At 47.9% G+C, this 21780-nt stretch overlaps 3 protein-coding genes across 5 annotated transcripts; 1 reads left to right on the top strand and 2 right to left on the bottom strand.

Annotated features, from left to right (window-relative positions):
* Positions 1-343: 343 nt before the first annotated feature.
* On the bottom strand, positions 344-3154 carry NDUFB6 (NADH:ubiquinone oxidoreductase subunit B6). The gene is made up of 4 exons (XM_066197949.1): positions 2871-3154; positions 2703-2795; positions 1606-1650; positions 344-499 (listed from the first exon to the last, which is right to left on the bottom strand). Exons 1-4 carry the CDS (start codon positions 3048-3050, stop codon positions 431-433), a joined length of 387 nt encoding a protein of 128 aa, XP_066054046.1. The 5' UTR covers positions 3051-3154; the 3' UTR covers positions 344-430.
* A 1735-nt stretch (positions 3155-4889) lies between these two features.
* Positions 4890-11510, top strand: EEF2KMT (eukaryotic elongation factor 2 lysine methyltransferase). Of its 3 annotated transcripts, XM_066197883.1 has the most exons (8): positions 4919-5018; positions 5106-5168; positions 5793-5873; positions 6063-6164; positions 6347-6480; positions 7675-7982; positions 8923-9072; positions 9766-11510. In XM_066197883.1, the coding sequence occupies exons 1-8, from the start codon at positions 4935-4937 to the stop codon at positions 9864-9866; spliced, it is 1023 nt and encodes a 340-aa protein (XP_066053980.1). In that variant the 5' UTR covers positions 4919-4934; the 3' UTR covers positions 9867-11510. The 3 variants fall into 3 exon arrangements, with proteins under 3 accessions (XP_066053978.1, XP_066053980.1, XP_066053979.1); XM_066197881.1 differs by lacking the exon at positions 5793-5873 and having other exon boundaries at positions 4890-5018; XM_066197882.1 differs by lacking the exons at positions 4919-5018; positions 5106-5168 and having other exon boundaries at positions 6026-6164.
* Positions 11511-11807: 297 nt separating this feature from the next.
* Positions 11808-21186, bottom strand: ALG1 (ALG1 chitobiosyldiphosphodolichol beta-mannosyltransferase). The gene is made up of 13 exons (XM_066197879.1): positions 20955-21186; positions 20802-20879; positions 19538-19641; positions 18900-19048; positions 18310-18399; positions 17562-17672; positions 16609-16724; positions 15890-15928; positions 15247-15306; positions 14423-14533; positions 13402-13516; positions 12608-12683; positions 11808-12304 (listed from the first exon to the last, which is right to left on the bottom strand). The coding sequence occupies exons 1-13, from the start codon at positions 21169-21171 to the stop codon at positions 12170-12172; spliced, it is 1401 nt and encodes a 466-aa protein (XP_066053976.1). The 5' UTR covers positions 21172-21186; the 3' UTR covers positions 11808-12169.
* Positions 21187-21780: the final 594 nt, after the last annotated feature.

Genomic DNA, 21780 nt, shown 5'->3' with positions numbered 1-21780 from the left:
GATGGCAGAGGTGGAAGCTAAGTTTTCTTCCTTAGAAGACAGACTGGAAGTCTGCCAGAATGGGATGGTAGAAAGAGTTTGGTCGAGTGGGAGAGGAGAACCAAGTGTGCGTGAGGAGCTCAGCATGACTCTGCTCCCTGGAGCAGCATGTTCCAAAATCCCTGGGATCCAGAGGGTCTCTCTGGTCACCTCAAGGCCCACATTGTCCTGCTGCCAGGTCTCACTGAAAGGTGAGTAAAGGCACTGGAGATGCCCAGGATCCAACAATAATGAACCCCCAACACAAGAAACACCTGGAATGACACAGACTAAGGAGACAGTAAATAACAGAGAAGCTGAGACATTGCAGAATAAAGACTCTTTTATGGAAGAGACAAAGCAGGTGCAGCTCTTGCCGTGCTCACCCAAGGAGGAAATCAGCTCCTGGCCATCAGTGGTGCTCGTGGAGCTCATCCTTCAGGGGTGGCATGATCTCTCCAGTCTCTAAAATCCTGTCCCCCTGTGGGATGAGAGCGTGGTGAGCATTTCCTGTGGCATGCAGACTCCCCCTGCCAAGCCCAGCCCTTCAGGGAAGCTGCAACTGTCCCCACTCCTAGGCAAGAATCTCACAACTCACTCAGAACACTCTCATTCACCCAACATTCCCAGAATGCTGGGATAACATCACAGCAAAACCACTTGGAGTCTGTACTTGCTTTACCCCTTGTTTTCACTACACAAAAGCAGCCACACATTTTGAGCCTGTTTTGTTTTAAAAATTACTTATAACATTGCATAACCCCCTCCATCAGTGATCAGTGAGTCCAAACCCACAGCCCAGGGAGAGCCATGGAATCCCTCAAAAATCAACCTGCTGCCCCAGTGCTGCTTCTTCCAGCTCCAGGCACAGTCTTGGCCTGCTGAGCTGACCTAACTGAAAAATTAGGCTGAAGACAGAGGCAAACAGCTTGAATTTAAGTGTGTAGCTTTGTGGTTGTTTGGGATGGAATATTTCATAATTTTATTTTAGATAGAGCACAATTAGGAGGTGTTCTGGCAAAAAATGGGCAGCAGTTAGAAAGGGCAGACCTGATCTTCTGTGGGAATATTTGCCCTCTGACTTGTTACAGCAATCAGGAACAGCTCAGAGAAAACAGAGAAGACCAAACATTGTGACACTCTCTGCTACATGAAACTCATCTGAACCTGAGGTGACACAACTCTTTGGGGACACCTGAGTGCGGGGGACCTTCAGGGACAACTGGAACCAAGCCAGGACCAGCATTCTCAGTGTGACAATGAGGAGAAGCAGAGCCACTCCTGTGTGATTCCTTGTGTTAAAAATCACTGGGGCTTTGAACACCCATTCCCAAAGGGAATGTTTGTATTTTCCACCCAGGATGGGCCGCATCAGCTGGGTGCTACGGAGGAGGTAACACTGAAACAGGGACTGACGGCAAGACGGAAATGCCCAAACCCACTGTCCCCGTGCTGCCCACAGGACACAGCACATCCCTTGGGAAAGTTGTCACTAGACATTTCCCAGGTGCTCCATAAGCCTCCCTGGAAAGCCCTTCCCGTCTGTGTGACACAGCTGGAAGGTAAAACAAGTGTTAAGAGACTTACTGGGAATATCCGAGGATTTGTCACAACCATACCATGCGGTGATTTCTGGAAGCAGGGGGAGAAGAGAGGGAAAGGGAAAAGAGAACAGCGTTACTTGGAAGAAATGGGCACCGTGACCCCTCCAGAATACAAACTGTGCTAAGCACAAGTCTCATTAAACCTTCCACGACTTAGAGAAACACCTCAGGCTACAACAGTCACAGCTGCCAGGGACGGCAGGGCTGGCCCTTTTCCCTCCCCACACTAACAGCTGCCCTGGTTATTCCCAGGGCTGCTCCTGCACGACAGGAACAATTCAGACACAACTTTTCTGCTCACATCACAGGAAAAGCTGGGCACTACCATAAATCATGGAATGGTTTTGGTTGGAACGGATGTTAAACTCTCCACCCCCTGCCGTGGGCAGGGACACCTTCCACCATCCCAGGCTGCTCCAAGCCCCAATGTCCAGCCTGGCCTTGGACACTTCCAGGGACCCAGGGGCAGCCACAGCTTCTCTGGGCACCCCGTGCCAGGGCCTCCCCACCCTCCCAGGGAACAATTCCTTCCCAATATCCCATCCATCCCTGCCCTCTGGCAGTGGGAAGCCATCCCCTGTGTCCTGTCCCTCCATCCCTTGTCCCAAATCTCTCTCTAGCATTCCTGGAGCCCCTTTAGGCCCTGGAATGGGCTCTGAGCTTTCCCTGGAGCCTTCTCTTCTCCAGCTAAGCACCCCCAGCTCTCCCAGCCTGGCTCCAGAGGGGCTCCAGCCCTTGGGGCATCTCCATGGCCTCCTCTGGACTCTCTCCAGCAGCTCCAGGTCCTGCTGCTGTTGGGCCCAGGGCTGGAGGCAGCTCTGCAGGTGAAGTGTCACACGGGTCTTTCTTTGTGATGAAGTGTCACACAAGATTTTTTATCTAAGTGCTCCCCCAGCAAGGAAACATAAGTTGTGAACAGGCCACGGGAAACAACCTTCATCTGCAACCGAATGCAAGCAGCACATTCGCACACCCGGTGTGGGATCACTCCTCGCATCACCCCCCGGCCCTGGGCTTTTCCCAGCGTTTCCTCGCCCCTTCCCGGGCATTCCCTTTAAACGCCCCGCGCCCCGCACGCACCTGGACGTGGTACTTCACGTAGTAGGTGATGGCCCAGGCGGGGAGCAGCACCCGCAGCATGACGAAGCGGCCGCCCTGGTAGAACTTGTGCACCTGCGGGCACAGGGACAGTCAAGCCGGGGCAGCGGCCCAGGAGCGGCCGCACGGTGCCCGCGGCCCGCCGCTCACCTGCTGCCGCCAGGCATCCCCGGGCTGCAGGAACCGCTCCCAGAAGGCGGCCACGGGCCCGAGCTTCCGCGGCGGCAGGACGGGCTCCCGCGGGCTCAGCTCCTGGTCCCGCAGCCAGCGGCGCCGCAGGGCGCGGAGCTGCTGCACCCGCAGCTTCTCATCCTCCGCGGAGCCGCTCATGGCGCCTGAGCCCGCTCGCTCCGCTCCGCTCCGGTCCCGCTCGGCTCCCTCCGCTCCGGTCCCGCTCGGGCGCCGTGTCCTTCGCCGCGGCGCGCGGCAGTGACGTCACAGGGCGCGCAGTTGTGACGCGTGCAGGCAAGGCCGGCGCGGGGATGGCGGCATGGTGACCGCGCTGCCCTGAGGGAAGCTCAGGGGGAAACCGGGAGTGTCGGGGGAAAAAGCAGCTCAGAGGGGACTCACAGGGTGCCCAGAGAAGCTGTGGCTGCCTCTGGATCCCTGGAAGTGTCCAAGGCCAGGCTGGACAGGGCTTGGAGCAGCCTGGGATGGTGGGAGGTGTCCCTGCCCATGGCAGGGGTGGAATGGGATGGTCCCTGTCCACCCTTCCCAGCCAAACCATTCCATCATCCCAGTTATAAATGCGTATTATAAATGCAAAAATTAAAATGAATGCTATATGTATAATGTTGGAATAACTTCGCTGTATGAACATAGTTTTTATTTTTGCTGTTAACAAAATTTAGAAATAGTAGTGTAATAAATATATACCTTAGGCCATAGCATTATATTAAAATGGAGACTATGTAATGTTAAAATGCATTTGTTCATGTAACTAACTCAAAGAAGAGTAAAGGTAATTAGGTGATTTTTCACGTTTGTGGATTATCCTATCTGGATGAAGATAACAGTGACAGAAACCAGAACCCCAAAGGAAGAATTTATTGACGCTCTGTTATCAAGGACTGTAGGAACAACAGGATGGAACCACGAGGAGAAATAAAATGTTTTGATTTCATCTACAGGATGGCATGAAGACAAATCAAAGGTTAAAACCGAGAAAAAGAACATCTAAAATCAAAGGAATGTTTGAATAATGGGTAATGGTCTGTGAATATGCACGGGCTAATGCAATAGCAAAAGGGTTTAAAAGGTGTTCTCGAAATAGTGAGTGTGCTCTTGGCTGAGAGCCAAGCACCCGCCCTCTTGGGTTTGGGGGGTTTGTTGGTTTGTTTTTTGTTGGTTTGGGTTTTTTAATCCTTTGCTTTATTCCTGTCTCCTGTTGTCTTTTTATTAAGCTTTTAGATTTTACCAAGAAAGTGAGCCTTGTTTTTCCCAATCCCACTGATTCCATTATTCCAATATTCTGTGTTTCCATGTTTCCAATGATTCCACGATTCCATAATTACAGTTATTTCCACAATCACAATGATTCATTGATCCAGTGATTCCATGTTTCCCCTGATCCCGGTGTCCCCCTGATCCCGGTGTTTGTTTCCGTGATCCCGGTGTTTGTCCCCCTGATCCCGGCGTTTGTCCCCCTGATCCCGGTGTCCCCCTGATCCCGGTGTTTGCTCCCTTGATCCCGGTGTTCCCCTGATCCCGGTGTTTGTCCCCCTGATCCCGGCGTTTGTTCCCCTGATCCCGGTGTCCCCCTGATCCCGGTGTTTGCTCCCTTGATCCCGGTGTCCCCCTGATCCCGGTGTTTGTCCCCCCGATCCCGGTGTTTGTCCCCCTGATCCCGGTGTTTTATCCCCCGATCCCGGTGTTTGTCCCCCTGATCCCGGTGTTTTATCCCCCGATCCCGGTGTTTGTCCCCCTGATCCCGGTGTTTTATCCCGGGATCCCGGTGTTTGTTTTCCCGCCGTTCCCGCTCGGTCTCGGTCCGTGTCCGGCGCAGCGGGGTCGTGGCGCCCCCTTCCGGCCGGGGCAGCTCCGCGGCCGAGCCGGGCCGTGTCGCGGGGTCGCGGGTTCGATCCCCGCTCAGGCGCTCCCGCCCCGAGCCGCGGTCGGGCGGTGCCGCTCCGCCCTCTGGGCGGCTCCTGCTCCGGGGGCTGCGCCGGGCGAGGCCGGGGACCCGCGGCCTGCGCTGCCGTGCCCTGCGGGGCCATGGCCGAGCCGCGGCCGGGGCTGGCGCTGCGCTTCCAGCGCCGGTTCCTGGCGGCGCGGCCGCTCCGCTCGCTGCCCTGGCCGGTACGGGGGGGGGGGGGGGGCCGGGCGGGGGGCCGGGCGGGGGGGAGGCGGCACCGCGGCGTTCTTTATTCATTTGTCCTGTTCCAGGAACTCGAACAAAGCCTGCGCACCGCGCCGGACTCTGCGCTGCTGGCGGATATTCTGGACAAGGTGAGGGACAGCTCGGAGTCACCCCCGTGCCACCAGCGGGCGGTGCCAGCGCGTGTCCCAAAGCCGCCGGCATTGCTCAGAAATAGAGACCGGTGACCTGGTGTCGCGGTGTTTCGTTAGGCCCCGCAGACCTGCAGATTTCCTTCTCTGCCTGGTATTTGTTTGGATGTTCTTAGATCAAAAGCGAGACCCGCGTGGCAGAGCACTGTTGTGGTGAATGGCACAGTCCGCGCGGCCGCTCCTGGGTTCTCGGGGATACAGGGAATGGCCCTGCAGATGGGGATCACAAATCAGGCAGCAAACCAAAACGGAAAGAAGGAAGAGAGGAGCAAAAGAAGGAGGACAGTAAATTGGATTATTTCCATTCCATTTTCATCTTCACTCTATTGAAAAGTGAGATTTTTGTTGCCACAAAAAGTAAGAAATTCGTGGCCATGGATCTGTAAACTCACAAACCTGCCAGAAATCATCCTGTTTCAATTTCTGGCTTAGCATCTCTTGTACAGATTAAATTCCAATGCATTTCATGGCACCCAGAGCCAGTTCATGGTTCTTCTCTGGTCCTTAGTGCCTTTCCTAAACCCTGCCCTGTGTAATTGGTTTCCCTGGCTGTTCTCATTGTAGACAATTCTTCACCCTCTGTGTGTCAAATATCCCCCTTCAGCCAAGTACAGGAGGTGCTTCCTGACTGAGCTCATCAAGAAGGTACCTCTTGCTTTTCAGCTTGTATTTCACTTGTTTTGTCTGTTTTTTTTTCCCTTGAAAATACCTCATGTAATAATCAACGACAACATTCAGTGTAAATACACTGTACTAAAATGGGGCTTAGAGTGCAATTGTTTTCTGTTTCATGACAGTGTGATGCTCAGAGCTGCCCTGTTCTCCTCCCCGCAGCTTGAATCCACAGCAGCTGAACCCCTGGATGAACTCTACGAGGCACTGGCGGATGTTCTAAAAGAAGAGGAATGTTCTCACTGTTACAAAAACTACTTACTGGTAAAAACTGACACTGCACTGTTCTAAACCACATTTACTCACTCAAACTAAGCAATAACTGGCTTTAAAAACAGCAGGCCTGAAGCCTGGAGTGCTTCCTGCCTTTTTTAGGTGCTACTATTGACTGTAAACTCTAACTCCACGGCCTGTGTTGATCCATCTTTGCCCTCCCTGTCCTGCAGCCCACGGGGGACTGTGTGAGCCTCTCGGAGAGCACGGCGCTGATCTCCGGGGGCACCACAGGGCTCGTCACGTGGGAGGCAGCTCTGCACCTGGCCCAGTGGGCTCTGCACAACCCTGGCCTCTTCAGGGACAGGTATGGCAGCAGCAGGGCTGGAGCAGTGAGCAGAGAGGTGTTCATTCCTGTGGCATCACTGAATGATTTGGCTGGGAAGGGATATCATTCCATGGGCAGGGACACCTTCCACCATCCCAGGCTGCTCCAAGCCCCGTCCAGCCTGGCCTTGGACACTTCCAGCTTCTCTGGGCACCCTGTGTCAGGGCCTCCCCACCCTCTCAGGGAACAATTCCTTCCCAATATCCCTTCTAGCCCTACCCTCTGCCAGTGGGAAGCCATTCCCTGTGTCCTGTCCCTCCATCCCCTTGTCCCCAGTCCCTCTGCAGCTCTCCTGGAGCCCCTTTAGGCCCTGGAAGGGGCTCTGAGCTCTCCCTGGAGCCTTCTCCTCTCCAGGTGAGCACCCCCAGCTCTCCCAGCCTGGCTTCTGAGCAGAGGGGCTCCAGCCCTCTGATTGTGAGTTACACAACTGTAATTTAATAACAGAACTATTTAAGAACAGACTATATACCCCAAATAACTGAAATTATTGCTGCTCAGCTTTTGCTGCTGAGTAATGGCTGCTCTTGTCTGTTCTGCCAAACTTTAATCCAGGAGAGGACCTGTCAAGACATGGTTTAGGATCAAACGCTTGCACTGTGCAGTCTGACCTGCTCTGTGAGGTCAGCTGTTCAGTTTTCAGTAATTTAACTAACGACCTTCACTCCATGATGGGATTCACCAAGGATTATCTATGTTAGATGATTAGTCTGCAGCTCTGATCACATCATTTCTACTTTATTTATAAGCAGTCAGAAAAGCAAGGATTTTTGAGGAAAGGTAATTTCATAATAATTAAGCTCACAGGGGAAGGAACTCTGCTGCTGCTCAATGTCTATTTCTCTCCACTGACTAAAATCCGAAGGGCCAGCTCAGGTGGAAACAACTGTGCTGCAGATGGCTAAAGCCAGGTGGGAATGTCTCTCATCCCTGTGGTGGGAATGCTTTGTGCCTTACAGAAATCGGCATTTCAGCTAATTAATTTTATGCTGAAAATTCCACCCTCCTTTATTCCCAACTCTCCAGTTGCTTGGGACAAAGGTTATACTGTGGCTGGTTCACGCAAAAATTACTGTAATTATCTGGAACTGATTTTACCTTTAATTATATTTAGAGTGTTTTGATTTCCAACTCAGTGTAGAATCCTAATAGTACATTTTACTCTCTTACCCTCAGGACAATCCTGGAATTAGGGAGTGGGATTGGTTTCACTGGAATTGCCATCTGCAAGACCTGCCAACCCAGGACGTTCATCTTTAGTGACTGCCACCCCCGTGTTCTCAGACATCTGGGAGAGAACATCCGGCTGAACGGCTTCATACCAGAGCCTGACGTGACCTGGAGCATCCAAACAGAGTCCCAGGGACAGGAGGTGGAAGGAGAGAAGTGCCAAAACCCAAAAGTGATTGTTGCTGAGCTTGACTGGGGCTCAGTGACAGAAAAACAACTGCTGGGTCTCAGAGCTGACGTTGTCATTGCAGCAGGTACCGCACCCACTCATCAGGAGCAGGGATGGGCAGGGCTCAGCGACCCTGGCAGCCTCTTGAGGAATAACAGAATAACAAAAACCAGCTACAGACTTTCTTTGGACTTGTCTGTGTATAAATTCAGAGTTTTATAAAAAATCCAATCATGGAAAATCTAGTGACAGTAGGACAATAGTGGTGATAACCTAGTGAGAGCAGAAGGTCTCGGCTGTAGGTCTTACACCCTGATTTGGAGCTTTGCAAAGAAAAGCCAGAGAATCCAGGTATCCAAGGTATCACAGGCTGCAGTGAACAGGAATTCAGTAAGATGAAGTCACTGCATGGTACCTAAAGCCAGTGTCACTGCTCTGTGCCCAAACCAGCCCCAGCCGGACTCTGAAGGCAAGAACTGAGGGGCATTGACATCTCTCTGCTATTTGCTGTTACTCATTGCAGCAGGATGTGCCCTCAGCACACTGCAGCACGAGTAACCGCAGTGGTACGCACACCTGGACACCTCTGGGTAGGAGCAGCCCTCTCTGAGCATCAGCATTCTGCTCCCCTTGGTCTTCACTGACCTCTCACCACCATTTCTGCTCTCCAGGGAATGACTCCAGAGGAAAACCTCTGTAAGTCCTTGGCATCAGCCTCTAAACCATTCATTTCTAACAAGGCAGGTTTGTTTTGCCAAGGGCAGTGGGAACAGAGCACCAACACTCCGTGGTTCTGCTGCCTCCCTTAGGATGGGCTTAAATAAAATATCTGACAATCCATTTACAAAAAGGAGCACTGACTCTTAGTGATGAGGGCATAGCCCATAAAATATCAATATTCTCCTGCACTGTGAAGATTGTATTTCTGCTTTACAGTTTTTATTCTGGTTTTTGCTCAATTCTCAATAAATATTGTATGTTTCTTTTTTTTTTTTTTTTTTTTTTTTTTTTTTTTTTTTTTGTAGATGTGGTGTATGATCCTGAGATAATTTTAGCCCTCATTGGGATGCTACAGAAACTCTCCACCTCCAGAACAGACGGGAAAGCTCCTGAGGTGTTCATTGCTTCCACAATCCGCAATCCAGACACGTATCAGCTGTTCCAGGCTGAGCTGGGTGGGTGCCTGTTCATCCAGTGTTCAACAGTTTTGCCTTTTTGCCTCTTTCCCCATTACTTGTTCAGTGGGAGAGAGGAGCAGGATCTTATCCTAGAGCTGGATTCAAGAGCAGTAGCTTTTGCACATGGATTTCAGCAGGAGCTTGGAACTCCCCTTTAGGTACATCCTGGCTATCACAGCTCGTATCTGTGGGGGATGATTTGTAAGTCTGGCGCCAACAGGAAAGTAAAAAAACGGTTTAAGCTTAAAGGAGGGAGCCATCAGTGCTGCACTGTCACAGTGATAACACCTGAGATGCAGCCTAAACCCTTTATCTTATCTCACCTGTTCTTTGAGGGTTAAAACCCCCAACTAGAGATTAAGTAAAATAGAGATTTGGGGATTTTTCTTCATACACACTTCTAAAGCCTGTCTTTTGCAGTCTCTTTGCTGTTCAGCTGGTGTTCACCAACTGGACCTGATGATCCTTTGTGGGTTCCTTCAAATCAGGATATTCTATGAAATTCTGATTAATTCATAGAGTGACACTGAGTGTTCAGCAGAGGCATTGATGGATTTTTTAGAAAACACTCCTAAGCATTTGCCTGTCGATCACAGCTGGCTAAAGATCTCTACTTACAGAACTTGTCACACAGCTTTTGCTCTTCATTTGATTAAGCATAAATATGATTCCCAGTGTTTCTTTTCACAGATAAAGTTGGGATCAGGTGGCAGACGATTCCAGCCCACAGCAGCTGTGATTTTCTCTATGATGTGCAGCCAGATGTAACTATTCTACAGCTATTTATATAGGCTTGGCAAACAGAACTGGAATTTTGAGACCAACAGGAGCTGTCTCAGCCTTGTAACAAGATTTTCCTGAATTCTGGAAACAAGAGGTTCTGAGGATCCAACTGTACACATGGACATGTGGACACACATCCATCCTTCCTTCCTTCCTGTAATTCCCAGCATGGATCCAAGGCTGCTGCTGCCCCTGGGAAGTGACTGAATGTCAAGCAACAGAAACCAAAAAGCCTTAATCACACTTCATTTAGATCCTGTAGAAGACAACAGAATTCAAGTGGGGTGTTTTTTCCAAGTGCGTTGTGATTTGTAAGTACTGGGGGCAAACTGCAGGATCACAGGATGGGAATCTCACACAGACAAGGGAGCAAAACAATGTTTGAGAGTAATCAGTGGGTTTTGATACTAAAACCAGCTGTAATTGTCTGCTCTGGCCTTTTCTGTCTGTATATACTTGCAGTTTGGGTTAGCTTAACCCCCAATAAAACAGTGTAATAGCTGTAGTTGTGTCCCAGGATGACTGTGCTGTAAATCAGGTGCATCTTTACTCTGCAGTGATGACAATTCTGAATTGATGTCTCTTTCTCTCACATAAGGACTGCCACTTCCACAGTGGTTGCTGGGAATCTGTCCCCTCAGGCTGGGCTGGGAATGAAAAAGGAATCGCTCTCCATAGCAATGCTCCAGATATCCTGCAAAGAGGAAGGACTGAGCTCCCCTGCTCTGAAACTTTCCAGCATCCATTAATCATTCTGTCAGGCAGCATTGGTCCTGGAGCAGAAAAATCAAAGTGCTGCTCATTCTTCGCTTTTGACTTCCTTTTCTCTGTTAAAAACTACTTAAAAGGAAATGAAAAGACTTCAACCTCCTCCTTCAGTAGCACTGGAGAGAAAACTGATGATGCCTAACATGAAACCTGAAGAATCTTCTTATTCTTCAAGCTAAAGGAGACCATGACTGTTGGGATCAAGCAGAAATAACCCCAGTCCAGATTCTGGTTCCCTGTCCCCAAAAAGAAAGAACTCAAAGGTGTTATTTACAGAGTAAACACAAACTGGAAAGCCACACAGGAGCTCCTTTATCTCCCCTTACACAAAATTCAAGTCAAAGGTTCTGTGCAGAGCTCATTTCGGATCTAAAAAGTTCTATCATAGGAAGAGGAAACCTCTCTATAAAGCTTTTGGTATTACTGTTTAATTAGAGAAGTGCCTAATTTACCTCCATATACACAGGAATGGCCAAACCCCTAGACAGGATTTTGACTGAAAACAGGAAAAAAACCACTAAAAAATTGGCAAATCAATCTTTATGGATCATTCTTCAATCAATACGCTGGAGGTTGTGCCAAATTCCTGCAGTAAAGCAACCTGACTCTATTTTCACCTTTTCTCTTGACAAAAGCAGATAGTCAATAGTTGCTCAGGCAGAGTTTAAAACTGCTGGTGCAGAACCCACTGTCCACCTCCCCCCCCACCCAAAGCAGGAGCTCTGAGGAGCAGTAAACAAGTCCAAACCAAGCACATTTACCAATGCCTGACATCTATTTTATCATCAAAAAGGTGATAAAAAAATCCTGCAAGCATTAGGCTTCCATGTGAATACTGAGCTTAATAAAAAGCTGAAGGCTATACCTGAGTAAGCACTCACAAAGTGCCTTTTGACTAAGTTATACATGTTTTGTTTATCTATTTTGGGTTTATTTCTCCCTTTTCTGTTCAAGAAGAGATGAATTTTATGTTCTTTCCCAAGGTAAATGGGCACAGTCACTTCAGAGCACAAGGAGAAGACTCACTGCAAGCTCTGCTTTGCTCTAAGTGCCCAGTAAAGCTGTCACACACCAGTGCTGTGTTTCCACACACTGTCAAAAGGAAAAACAATTTGGAAACAAAATGGTCTGTCCCAATAAAACCACACAGGAGAATATTCAGTGCTTGGGCAATTAACTGCCCATCAAATTGAAACAACTCCAATGAAAAGCATCTGCCATATGCCAAAAAATCATACCCAAATCACCTACTAAAGTGCTGACTGTACAGGAGGTAAAGCTGATGATAGTTTCTATCTATATTCAAGGATCTTCACCAAAAAAGGACCTTCAGGCAGCCCAGGTTCTCAGAAAAAACAGCCTCAGCACCTTCAGCACCTCTTTACTCACCCAGGAAGCTGAAACTGTAAAGGAAGAGTGTGAGAGCCCCGTTCCAAGATGAAGGAGTTAGAAACTGTAAGTGCAGACAATACAAAGTGTTTATTCACTATTTCCCAAATCTCTGCAGCTGCAGGAACATGTTTGACACCCTCCTTCCCCCCAGTCATTCCTTGTTCCGCAGCAAGGGAAGGACAATCTGGTCCCAGCTCTGGTCCCAGCGCAGCTGCCGCGACGCTCGCAGGTTCTCTCGGAAGCTCTGAAGTTTCCCTTCTAAGGCAGCGAAATCCAAGAAAAGCATCTGTAATTCAAAAAGCAAAACCACAGAAAAATAACTATCATGTTCCATTTCAGGCTCATTCCAGCCTTCCCAGTGTTAACCCTCGACTACAACTGCAGTTCTAAGGTCTGGCCCCACAAAGAGAGAACAAGGACAACATTTGAAATGCTTTTGCCAGTGTCAGGTTCACATTTAAACAGAAGTGAGGCAAACAATGCTCACCAGGCCAGGCAGGACCTAGTGAGAATGTAAAACACACAATGCTCAGATCTGAAAAGGCTGCTCACACAGCGTGGGGGGAAAGAAATCAGTCAGAGCCTTTACCTTCAGTTGTTCTGCGAGTTCCTTTGAGTCCCTGAATATCAGACCGTTCTCATTGTGTTTCACCAGTTCATGTAAACTGTGAAAAAAAGTCACAGAAGGAAAACTGAGGCAAAAAGCAGCAGTGGGACATTTACAGTGTTGCACAGTGACATCCAAAGAGACCAGACCAGGCTATCTGTATCATTATGGCCCCAGATGTCTCCACACCTGACGTAGTGGAATTAAACAGTTTTAAACAGTTAAAGACTTCTGCTTTCTACGTCAGACTAAATCTACCACAACTGTACCAAAGGGCCCTCATTCTGTCTTCGTGCCACTCATCTGGACATCCATTAAAAACCAGGGCAATGATCTACTTTAAAACTAGATTTTTTTCCCCACAAGGAAAATCTGTCCATGATCCATCATGAAGTCCTCACAGAGAATTTATCTTCTTTTACAAAGCTACTGTTTTCCCAAAGGACCATAAATTCCAAGAATGACGATGCATACACTCAGCCTTTCACTGAACAGATGTGTCTATGCAGAAGAAAGCTTTTTTAAAAATTAAATATATGGAAACCATGGAACACATGGATTTTTTTAAGGCAAGTGCTTGCATTAAATGCTCCCAATTTTGTAAAAACTAGTATTAACTTTTAAACTTAAAACACCCTTGATTTCTATCTTACTGAATTTTTTAAATGGTGTAATACAGGAAACTCATTCAATTCCTGCAGTAGCTGCTGAACTCTGGCTTTGTAAGAATATTGTTTTATGTGATTCCCTTGAGCTGTAACAGAATAAGCTCTTACCATTCAAAATGTATTGCACACACAGGTAAACAGCAGCCAAACATATCCACCACCTTCATGGGCAAATCCAAACCGCTGGAGGATTTATGGAGACACACCCCCAGGTCTGCTGAGCCTGAAAAACCAACAGAACTCAGTCTGAACTCTCTGAAAGCAGCTCCTCTGTCCTCCTGCAAGCCTTTATTTCTGTGCTGCTTTGGATGGTGCAAATGAAACTTTCAACTACCCAGACACAATTTCAAGCAATCAGGGAAAAAAATAAAGCACAGGGTGTTTTGGAACACCTGTTTTAGAAAAGTACTAAGTGAATGTATGTTAAATTAAATGGGATTTTGAAGTTTTATGTATCTTAAAACAGCCTGTCTACCTCTTAATCTGCTAAAAATAAGTAAAGGAAAATCCCATCACAATCCAATCAGGATACACTGCATAGCTCACTAGTGACCTCTCCCAGCTGAAGTCAGCTCAAACAGAGGAATGACAGTGTGACTTTACAGACATTCTGTTCATTATTTGAAAAGGACCAAATAAACAGCATTTTACAGTCACACAAATTGTCAGGCTCTAACCCTGCAGAATGAAGATCACATTGAATTTGTATTTTATAACTCTATTACTCTATTGCTGTTGCAATGAAGATGCTGAGGGAATTACATTCCAATGACATGTTCCTTTAGAATTTCAGCTACTTTTGGTTGCTCAACCAACAACTTTTTCATTTCATTTACTGGAGTGACCCAAAAGTGAACATACATGTATTTCAGCACAGCTGGAAGAAACAAAGAATGCAAAGAACAGGCTGAAACAGCAACACAGCTACTTCTTGGGAAAACAGGGAAAAGCCAGCCAGAGGAATTCATCAGCTTTGCTGGAATGAGTCAAATCCATGAATATCCTGTCACTAACCAGCAACATTCCTGACTATATTCTCCCAGCTCCTGGGCAGTCTGCATCAGCCCCTGCAACTGTGCTGAGTTGTTTCCCACATACACTCCAGCCTCTTCCATCATCCACTATTTACCAAGCAGAAGAGGGTAATCCTCAGCTTCCAGCCATGGTGTACAGATCTGGATATGTTTAAAGTGCAGTTTTTGGATCAGTCCATTGTAGTAATCTTTTAGAGGTCCTTTACCTGTTTAAAAAAGAAAAAAAAATGTTTTATCAAGATGACTGAAAACAATATGGTCTGTGAAATACAAGCTCCTGTTGGATCAGGTGCACAAGCAGGATACAACACTTGTGATACCCTAAAAAGATATGAAAAGTTCCCTTGGAAGCAATGTGCACCTGGATTTCTCTTACTCGGTATTTCAAGGAGTTTTCCATCAATGTTGAATCATGGAGCTTTTAAGGTTGGAAAAGCCCCCTCAGCTCAAGTCTAACTGTTCCCCAGCACTGCCAGGGCTAACACTGACCCACACCCCGAGCATCAGTTCCACATGCCTTTAAATTCCCCCAGGGACGGGGACTCTACCTGTGCCAATGCCAGACCATCCTTTCCATGAAGGAATTCTCTCAATATCCAGCCTAAACCTCCCCTGGCACAGCTTGAGTCTGCTTCCTCTGACATTGCTTTTGTAGCATCATCTCAACATTGACCTTAGATTTTTTTTTTTTCCATGCGGAGCTGGAGCAGACAGGGAGGCTCTTTAAAGATGTGCCATAACTGGTGGATGGTACAATAACAATAACTGTAAGTCAGCTATAAAACACTGTCCTTATAACCAGACACAGAGGCAACAGTGCCTGCTCTCTCCCACCAGCAACAGAAGAGTCAGCACAGAACAAAAGGGACAACTAAAACTTCTGTTAGCACTGGAAGAATTGTAGCACAAACATTCTTACCTGTTATCACACACACTAAAGCTGGAAGCTTGGCTCCCTCCTTGATAAACCTCTCATAATCTGGAGAAGAGAAAACACTGGTCAGAGCTGACAAATCTCAGGGTGCTTGGTTGAAGACTGGTGACAGTGGATTAATTACTGAGCTTCCCACTACAAGCAATTTCCTTACAAGCACGTACTAGTAACACAGCAGTAAATTCAGCAGTGTTAACATTTAAAGACTTCTACAGAAATAAATCAGGCTGTTTATGCATGCAGCATTTCTTCAACTGCTCCCCAATCAGTTGCTTCAATAGATCAATTTAGAATTGCAGCTGCGAAGTCTACAAGATAAGACAAATATATTCCCTCCCTTCTCATTAGCAGATACCTGTGGAGAGTGGGTGTAATAGCTCAGAAAATAAAACTGCAGTTTAGGAGCCAGTTAGAGATTTAATTCTCTCTGACAACTTCTCTAATTGAATTCAGACGTTGCACTGCTGTATTTCAATTACTAATCTGAAATTAGTGCTCATTATCAAATTAATTAATCAAATACAACTGGATTTTCACCTGAATATAGAAGCACTGCTCTTTAGCAAAACCCTTCTTAAGTGTCCAGAAGACCTCTTTGAAAAAGTGAGATCAATTCCTTCATACCCACCTTCTAAAGCTCTTAAAAGGACTGAGAAGTCTTCATCCTCTGAAAGAGAAGGCTTTATTAGTGACACTCATACTTCTACCATTTTCAGTTTTTGTCTTTAAATAACAGTTGAGATTTTCCTCACCTTCACCTACACAATTTAAATACACACCATGTACTAAAGGTTAAGTACACAGTCTGTACTTAAAGATACTATTTAGTAAAATGTTCTATTAAAAATCCCCTAGTTTATTTTCATAAATAAAACGGGAACAGTCTCTGTTCCCTTCCTCATACAGAGGGGAAAAATGTACGTAATTATGTACATCATCAGAAATCATGGAATCACAAATTGGTTTGGGTTGGGTGGGACCTTAAAGCTAATCTCATCCCAGCCCCCAGCCATGTGCAGACACACCTTCAGGTGCAGAGTGCTCAGTAAGGAGTAAATATTTGAGGTTTTATCTGTTTTACACCATGCAAGACAGTATGTCTAGAACGAAAGCTAAAAAACCAAGAAGAAACCTTTTTTAATCATTCTTAAAGTTGAGCTCTATAATTAAAATCTTACTTCTAAAAAAACATTCATTTGTAGCATTATGTAAGTTACACAACATTTAGTTGCACCATACACACCTTGTCTTCAAATTCTCCCAGGAAAACAAAGGAGAAACAGGACTTGAGGTGTGAGAAAGTACAAACAGTCCTATTTTGTATGAAAAGGAAAACTGATTCCCAACCTGTCCAGCTGGTGCTGCTGATGAGAAGGGCTGGCCGGCCCCTGGGCTTCACCACATTCCCACTTTTCCCATCCCTCTCCGTGAAGGCCGATCTGTCAGCACTGGGATTGCCAGCTCTGTACTATGGAAACACAACTTCCTGAGAATGAGCTATACACACAGCCAGCAACAGCAGGGAACACTCTGCTTAACTGGCACCAATTTCCACACATTTGGCTTCAGATTTGCTGCTCAACTTGTCTAGAAACAGAATCATTATATTACAGAAATACCAGGACAGGGCAGGCCATTTCCCCCTCTTTCCTGCTGCTGTAGGCACAATTCCACTTTCCAACCAAATGTTTTCCTTCACAAGTTGAGCAGTCAGCCTCCCTTTCTACAGTCTGTCTCACACTTAGCACAGCATGGAGGCCAACAGCACATTTATTCCACTAAACTCAGAACCTACATTTTCTGAGCTGGGCATTTCCAAACAATCCCCACCATGCTCTGTGGATTTCCCTTCTTTTTCAAGCCTTAGTTTAATGAAGTAAACTCCCTGGTACATCTGCTCCAGGTGACATCCTGCACAGCCAGAGGGGAGTGTTTAGCACTTGGACTAATATTCAGAAGACTCTCCACAGTAATTAAGGAAGGAATGCTATTAAGGAAGCATCCAATCACTGCAGTGTGGGTCAGTGGGAAGCAGACAACTGTAGAGTTCCACCCTAGACACTCACCCCAGATTGTCTCAGTGCTTATCCCAACATCTTTAAAAACAAAACACTTCTACTACTTGTGTCACCGCAGCTCAATCATTTCACTCCTTCTGGCCTCTCCTAGTGACAATTAAGGCAACTCAGTGTCCCTTGTGCCTGCTGGGAGTCAGAAGACCCCACACAAGTACTCCTGGTAACTGAAGTGCCACAACTCCAAGTCCCTTGGTTAAGGACTGTAGGGGCAGCTGCACATACCGTGGTTTGAAAGGCTCATAGTCCTTGGCAAGTTTCATGTACAAGTTGTGTTGGAGGTCCAATGGTGTTTCCTTAAAATAAGATGCAGGTTTGTCATACAACGTTACAGCCCTGGGGGAAAATAAATGCGCAGCTTAAATACCATACAGATGTAACAACATGCATGTGGAACAGTTGCAGGCTGCAACAATGTAATCAGAAATTAACTAAATCAATACAGCAAAGTAATTCATTTTTTGACTCTTAAAACTTCCTGTATTCCTGAAGTTCGCTGGAACACACCAAGGCAGACACAAGTAACAAAGGACGCCTTTCTTGTGTGCTTGTTCTAGGGGTGAAATGCACCTGTAAAAACTGCAGACATCACTGTCCTGATTTTCAAACTTACTCCCTAATAGCAACTCTGATCCTGAAGTACTCAAGACAAGCTGGCAGGCCAGAGTAATTGTTCAAATCCCAGTGATATCTGTCCCACTCTGACTCCACAGGCAACCTGCAGCAAACTTCCCTGGCTCCTGGACTGCCGCTTCAGTCGGTGGGGCGTTAGTTTAGAAGGATAATGAAGATCCCTGAATGCCCACACTGCATTGGCCCACAAGGAAAAAACTGAGCTCACGTGTTTCAGTGGTGACGGATGAGCTCAGGAGAGTTGCTTTTGTAAGATCCCTCGGAATCCTGAATCCTCAGGGATCTGTTCTTCCCTTTACTTAGCACACACACACTAAATTGTCTGAGGCACGTGACTTACTTTATCTTGAAGTTCACCCAGAGATCTTTTTTCATGGCATCAGTGACACACAGGTTATAGTCAGACAAGCGCCCGAAAAGCTTTTCATACCTGACAAAAATTAAATGTCAGTCAGAAACCACAGGCAGGCAATTGCAGAAACTGTCCCCAGTGCCCATGCTTGATGAATGCCAAACAAAATCCAAATAACCCAACTGCCCCCAGAACAGAGATTTGATTGTCAATTTTTGATGGACTCCTATTCTCCAAAGCCTTTAAAGCCTTTAACTACACATAACCAATTATATTCAGCAAGGAGCTGTTCAAAGAAGAGATGGAGTGTAAAGCTGCATTAGAGGATAAAAAACCCAGGAAATATAAAGAAATTCCAATAACAAGCTCAACATTCACATATGCACGTAAAAGCAACCTGCCTACTTCCTGCAAGCCCCCTCCCACGTGCTCAACAAAGCACCTGCAGAACAGAAACCAGTTTTACACAGCAGAGCCCAGAAACCTCTCCCTGTGCCAATTATATTCTCCCCACTGGCCTCCATTCTGAATTCCACCAAGGCATGTCACTTATAAAGAGCAGAAATGACTGTACAAACCATTTTGCAATCAGGACCAGTGGGTGGCTCCTCCCGTGACTCAGGCTCATGATGGTGTATCCATAGTTGTGCCAATCAACGATGAGTTTGCTGCCCCACCACAGCCCTGCCACCCAGGCAACGGCTATACTGGGTAAGCCTGGGGGATTCTGCTCAAAACCAAAACCAAAATAGCACAAAAATGTGACCAAGTGACAAACACAAAGCAACTACCAGAAACAAAAAGACAAACTGAAATTGCATCACCTTAAAGGAGCTTCATGAACAGAGAATGTTTGTATTTACTTATGAATACTGGCAAGTACTTCAGATTTAACCCTTGGATCAAGATCGAAATTCCCTCCAATAAATACACCAACATTTCCAGTAGGATTTATTCTTTACTACTACCCATGGCAATGAAGTTTGAAAGCACAACAACTAACGGGAAGAGAATACTTGACTTGTTAACAGACAAATCAAAAGTTTAGAGCCAAAAAATATCTAGATACAGGTTTACACCACTGATGAGGCCAGTTCAGCTCAGAAATAATTAGAACAATGTCTGAGTGGGCTAAAAATGCTCTGTAATACAGCACTATTGATTTTTACTGTCATTGATTTTTACCGTTATTGATTAGTCCCAACACAAAACGTACCTGAAGAAGAATATACGATGGCTGATCTATCCTCAGCAACGTGTACAGTAGCTGCACTGACTGCACGAGCACCTTGAGGACATACTGGAAAAGCTTTGGACCCACTGCAAAGTGACAGAAAAACAGGTAAGAATATTAGAGCTCCCGCCACAGAAATGTGAACATCAGGACCAGCCAGCTCTGCAGAGACAGGGTGAAAATAACACAAAAATTGACACCTGTTTAATAACTTTACCAACGACCTGGGTAAGTGATTGAGTGCACCCTCAGCAAGTCTGGAGATGGCACCAAGTCGGGTGAGAGTGTCAATCTGCTTGAGGGTAGGAAGGCTCTGCAGAGGGATCTGGACAGGCTGGGTCACTCCAAGGCAGACATTGAGGAGCTGGAGTGTGTCCAGAGAAGGGAACGGAGCTGGGGAAGGGGCTGGAGCACCAGGAGCAGCTGAGGGAGCTGGGAAAGGGGCTCAGCCTGGAGAAAAGGAGGCTCAGGGGGGACCTTGTGGCTCTGCACAGCTCCCTGACAGCAGGGGACAGCTGGGGGGTCGGGCTCTGCTCCCAGGGAACAAGGGAGAGGATGAAAGGAAATGGCCTCAAGCTGTACCAGGGGAGGTTTAGGCTGGATATTGTGAAAATGTCTTCATGGAAAGGGTGGTCAGGCACTGGCACAGGGCACTGGTGGAGTCACCATCCCTGGAGGCACTTAAAAGTGGATGTGGCACCTGGGGACATGGCTCAGTGCTGGCCTTGGCAGTGCAGGGGGAATGGTTGAACTCAATGTTCTTTGAGGGCTTTTCCAACCTTTGTGATTTTATTCTATGATCACTATAAAGCTACCTAAATTCTCATTCTATATTTTGTACGGAAAGAAATCCTACACTCATTGAACGGCTTGGGTTGGAAAGGGCCTTAAAGCTCATCTGATTCCACCCCCTGACTCAGGCAGGGCCACCTTCCACCATCCCAGGCTGCTCCAAGCCCCGTCCAGCCTGGCTTTGGACACTTCCATGGACGGGGCGGTCACAGCTTCTCTGGGCAACAGGGGAGGGGAAGAAGAGGCGGAACGAGAATCATTTCCACATTTCACTCCGAACGCGAACAGCACCAATGTACCGGCAGGTGCTTAATTCCAAGGGCTCCTGTTGAACAGAGAAAGGGAGACAAGAGCGCGGAGCTGTGCGTGCGGCGGGGCTGGACCCGCACCCGCGGCGGGCTCCATCGTCCGCGTACCCCCGCTCCCTCCGCTGCCCGGCCCGGCCCGCACGCACCTCGCAGCCCGCGCAGCTCCGCCACGGGCACCAGCCGGATGTTCTCGCTGCGCAGCACGTCCGGGTGCGGCCGGGTCTCTGCGAGGGGAGAGCCCGGTCAGCGGCGCGGCCGCCCCGCCCGGCCCCGCGGCCCCCCGGCCGCCCCTCACTCACGGAGGTAGCCCAGCAGAGCGACCTCGCGCCCGTGCCGGGCCAGCGCCAACGCGTGGTACTGCATCCGCGGGCTGCGGCCCAGGTCCCCCAGCACGGCCACGCACACCCGGCCCGCGCCGCCCGCCCGCCGCCGCGCCCGCCGCCACAGCAGCAGAAAGAGCAGAGCCGCCAGAGCGCCCATCAGCGCCGGCCACGAGCAGGGCCCCGCGGCCGCCATCTTGGAGCGCCGGCGGGGCGGGAGGGGCGCGGCGCGGGCGCCCCCTGGCGGCGCGGAGGTGCCGCGCTCTGAGGGGACCCCGGACGGGCGGCGGGACCGGAGCAAGTACCGAGAGGGTGGTTAATTAATTAGAGCAATAGGGAGCGGTTGGTTAATTACAGCGGCACTGGGCGCTCGTCCGCAGTGTGGGGTTTTCTGCTAAATTTTAAAGTATCTCGAAGTCAGGGGTGATTTCAGTGCAGCCCCATTACCATCCAATGCATGTGGTTTACTTTAGTTCCATTTCAGCTAAACCCTAACTGGATCTTCTCTGGATCTGAGTTAGCACTCCACATATTTCTGTGCTCTCCCTTCGTTTATTGTCTCGATCCCTGAACTTAGTAGGTACTAAATCCCTTCAACATCTGCATCCCACTGGTTTCTCATATGTGTACCTAATAAACAATTTCCATCTGTCTGTTTTCAGCTTGGTAATCCCTGTTTTCTGGTGGAAATACAGAACAAACAGAAGCCTGCTGACAGAAACGTTTAGCCTGTTATCTTGGCCCCATAGCAGTGACTGAACACCACGTTGAAAAAATCATTAAGTTGTACAAATGATTAAAACCA

The sequence above is a fragment of the Chamaea fasciata genome, unplaced genomic scaffold (genome assembly GCF_029207755.1).
Source record: "Chamaea fasciata isolate MVZ Bird 193981 ecotype frontalis unplaced genomic scaffold, bChaFas1.0.hap1 SCAF_16, whole genome shotgun sequence".
Taxonomy (NCBI): Eukaryota; Metazoa; Chordata; class Aves; order Passeriformes; family Sylviidae; genus Chamaea; species Chamaea fasciata.
This window is presented reverse-complemented; position numbering and strand designations above follow the sequence as displayed.

Excerpts from the sequence above, each read along its gene's own strand:
- EEF2KMT (XM_066197883.1), top strand. The coding sequence starts at position 4,935 with ATGGCCGAGCCGCGGCCGGGGCTGGCGCTGCGCTTCCAGCGCCGGTTC. Across the intron at positions 5,169-5,792 it reads TGGCGGATATTCTGGACAAG|ACAATTCTTCACCCTCTGTG; the intron begins GTGAGGGACAGC and ends TTCTCATTGTAG. Across the intron at positions 6,165-6,346 it reads GTTACAAAAACTACTTACTG|CCCACGGGGGACTGTGTGAG; the intron begins GTAAAAACTGAC and ends CCTGTCCTGCAG.
- ALG1 (XM_066197879.1), bottom strand. The coding sequence starts at position 21,171 with ATGGCGGCCGCGGGGCCCTGCTCGTGGCCGGCGCTGATGGGCGCTCTG. Across the intron at positions 20,880-20,954 it reads CGCTCTGCTGGGCTACCTCC|AGACCCGGCCGCACCCGGAC; the intron begins GTGAGTGAGGGG and ends CTCCCCTCGCAG. Across the intron at positions 14,534-15,246 it reads TTTAGTGTGTGTGATAACAG|GTAAAGGACCTCTAAAAGAT; the intron begins GTAAGAATGTTT and ends TTTTTTAAACAG.
- NDUFB6 (XM_066197949.1), bottom strand. The coding sequence starts at position 3,050 with ATGAGCGGCTCCGCGGAGGATGAGAAGCTGCGGGTGCAGCAGCTCCGC. Across the intron at positions 2,796-2,870 it reads GGGATGCCTGGCGGCAGCAG|GTGCACAAGTTCTACCAGGG; the intron begins GTGAGCGGCGGG and ends CTGTGCCCGCAG. Across the intron at positions 500-1,605 it reads CAAATCCTCGGATATTCCCA|GGGGACAGGATTTTAGAGAC; the intron begins GTAAGTCTCTTA and ends CTCATCCCACAG.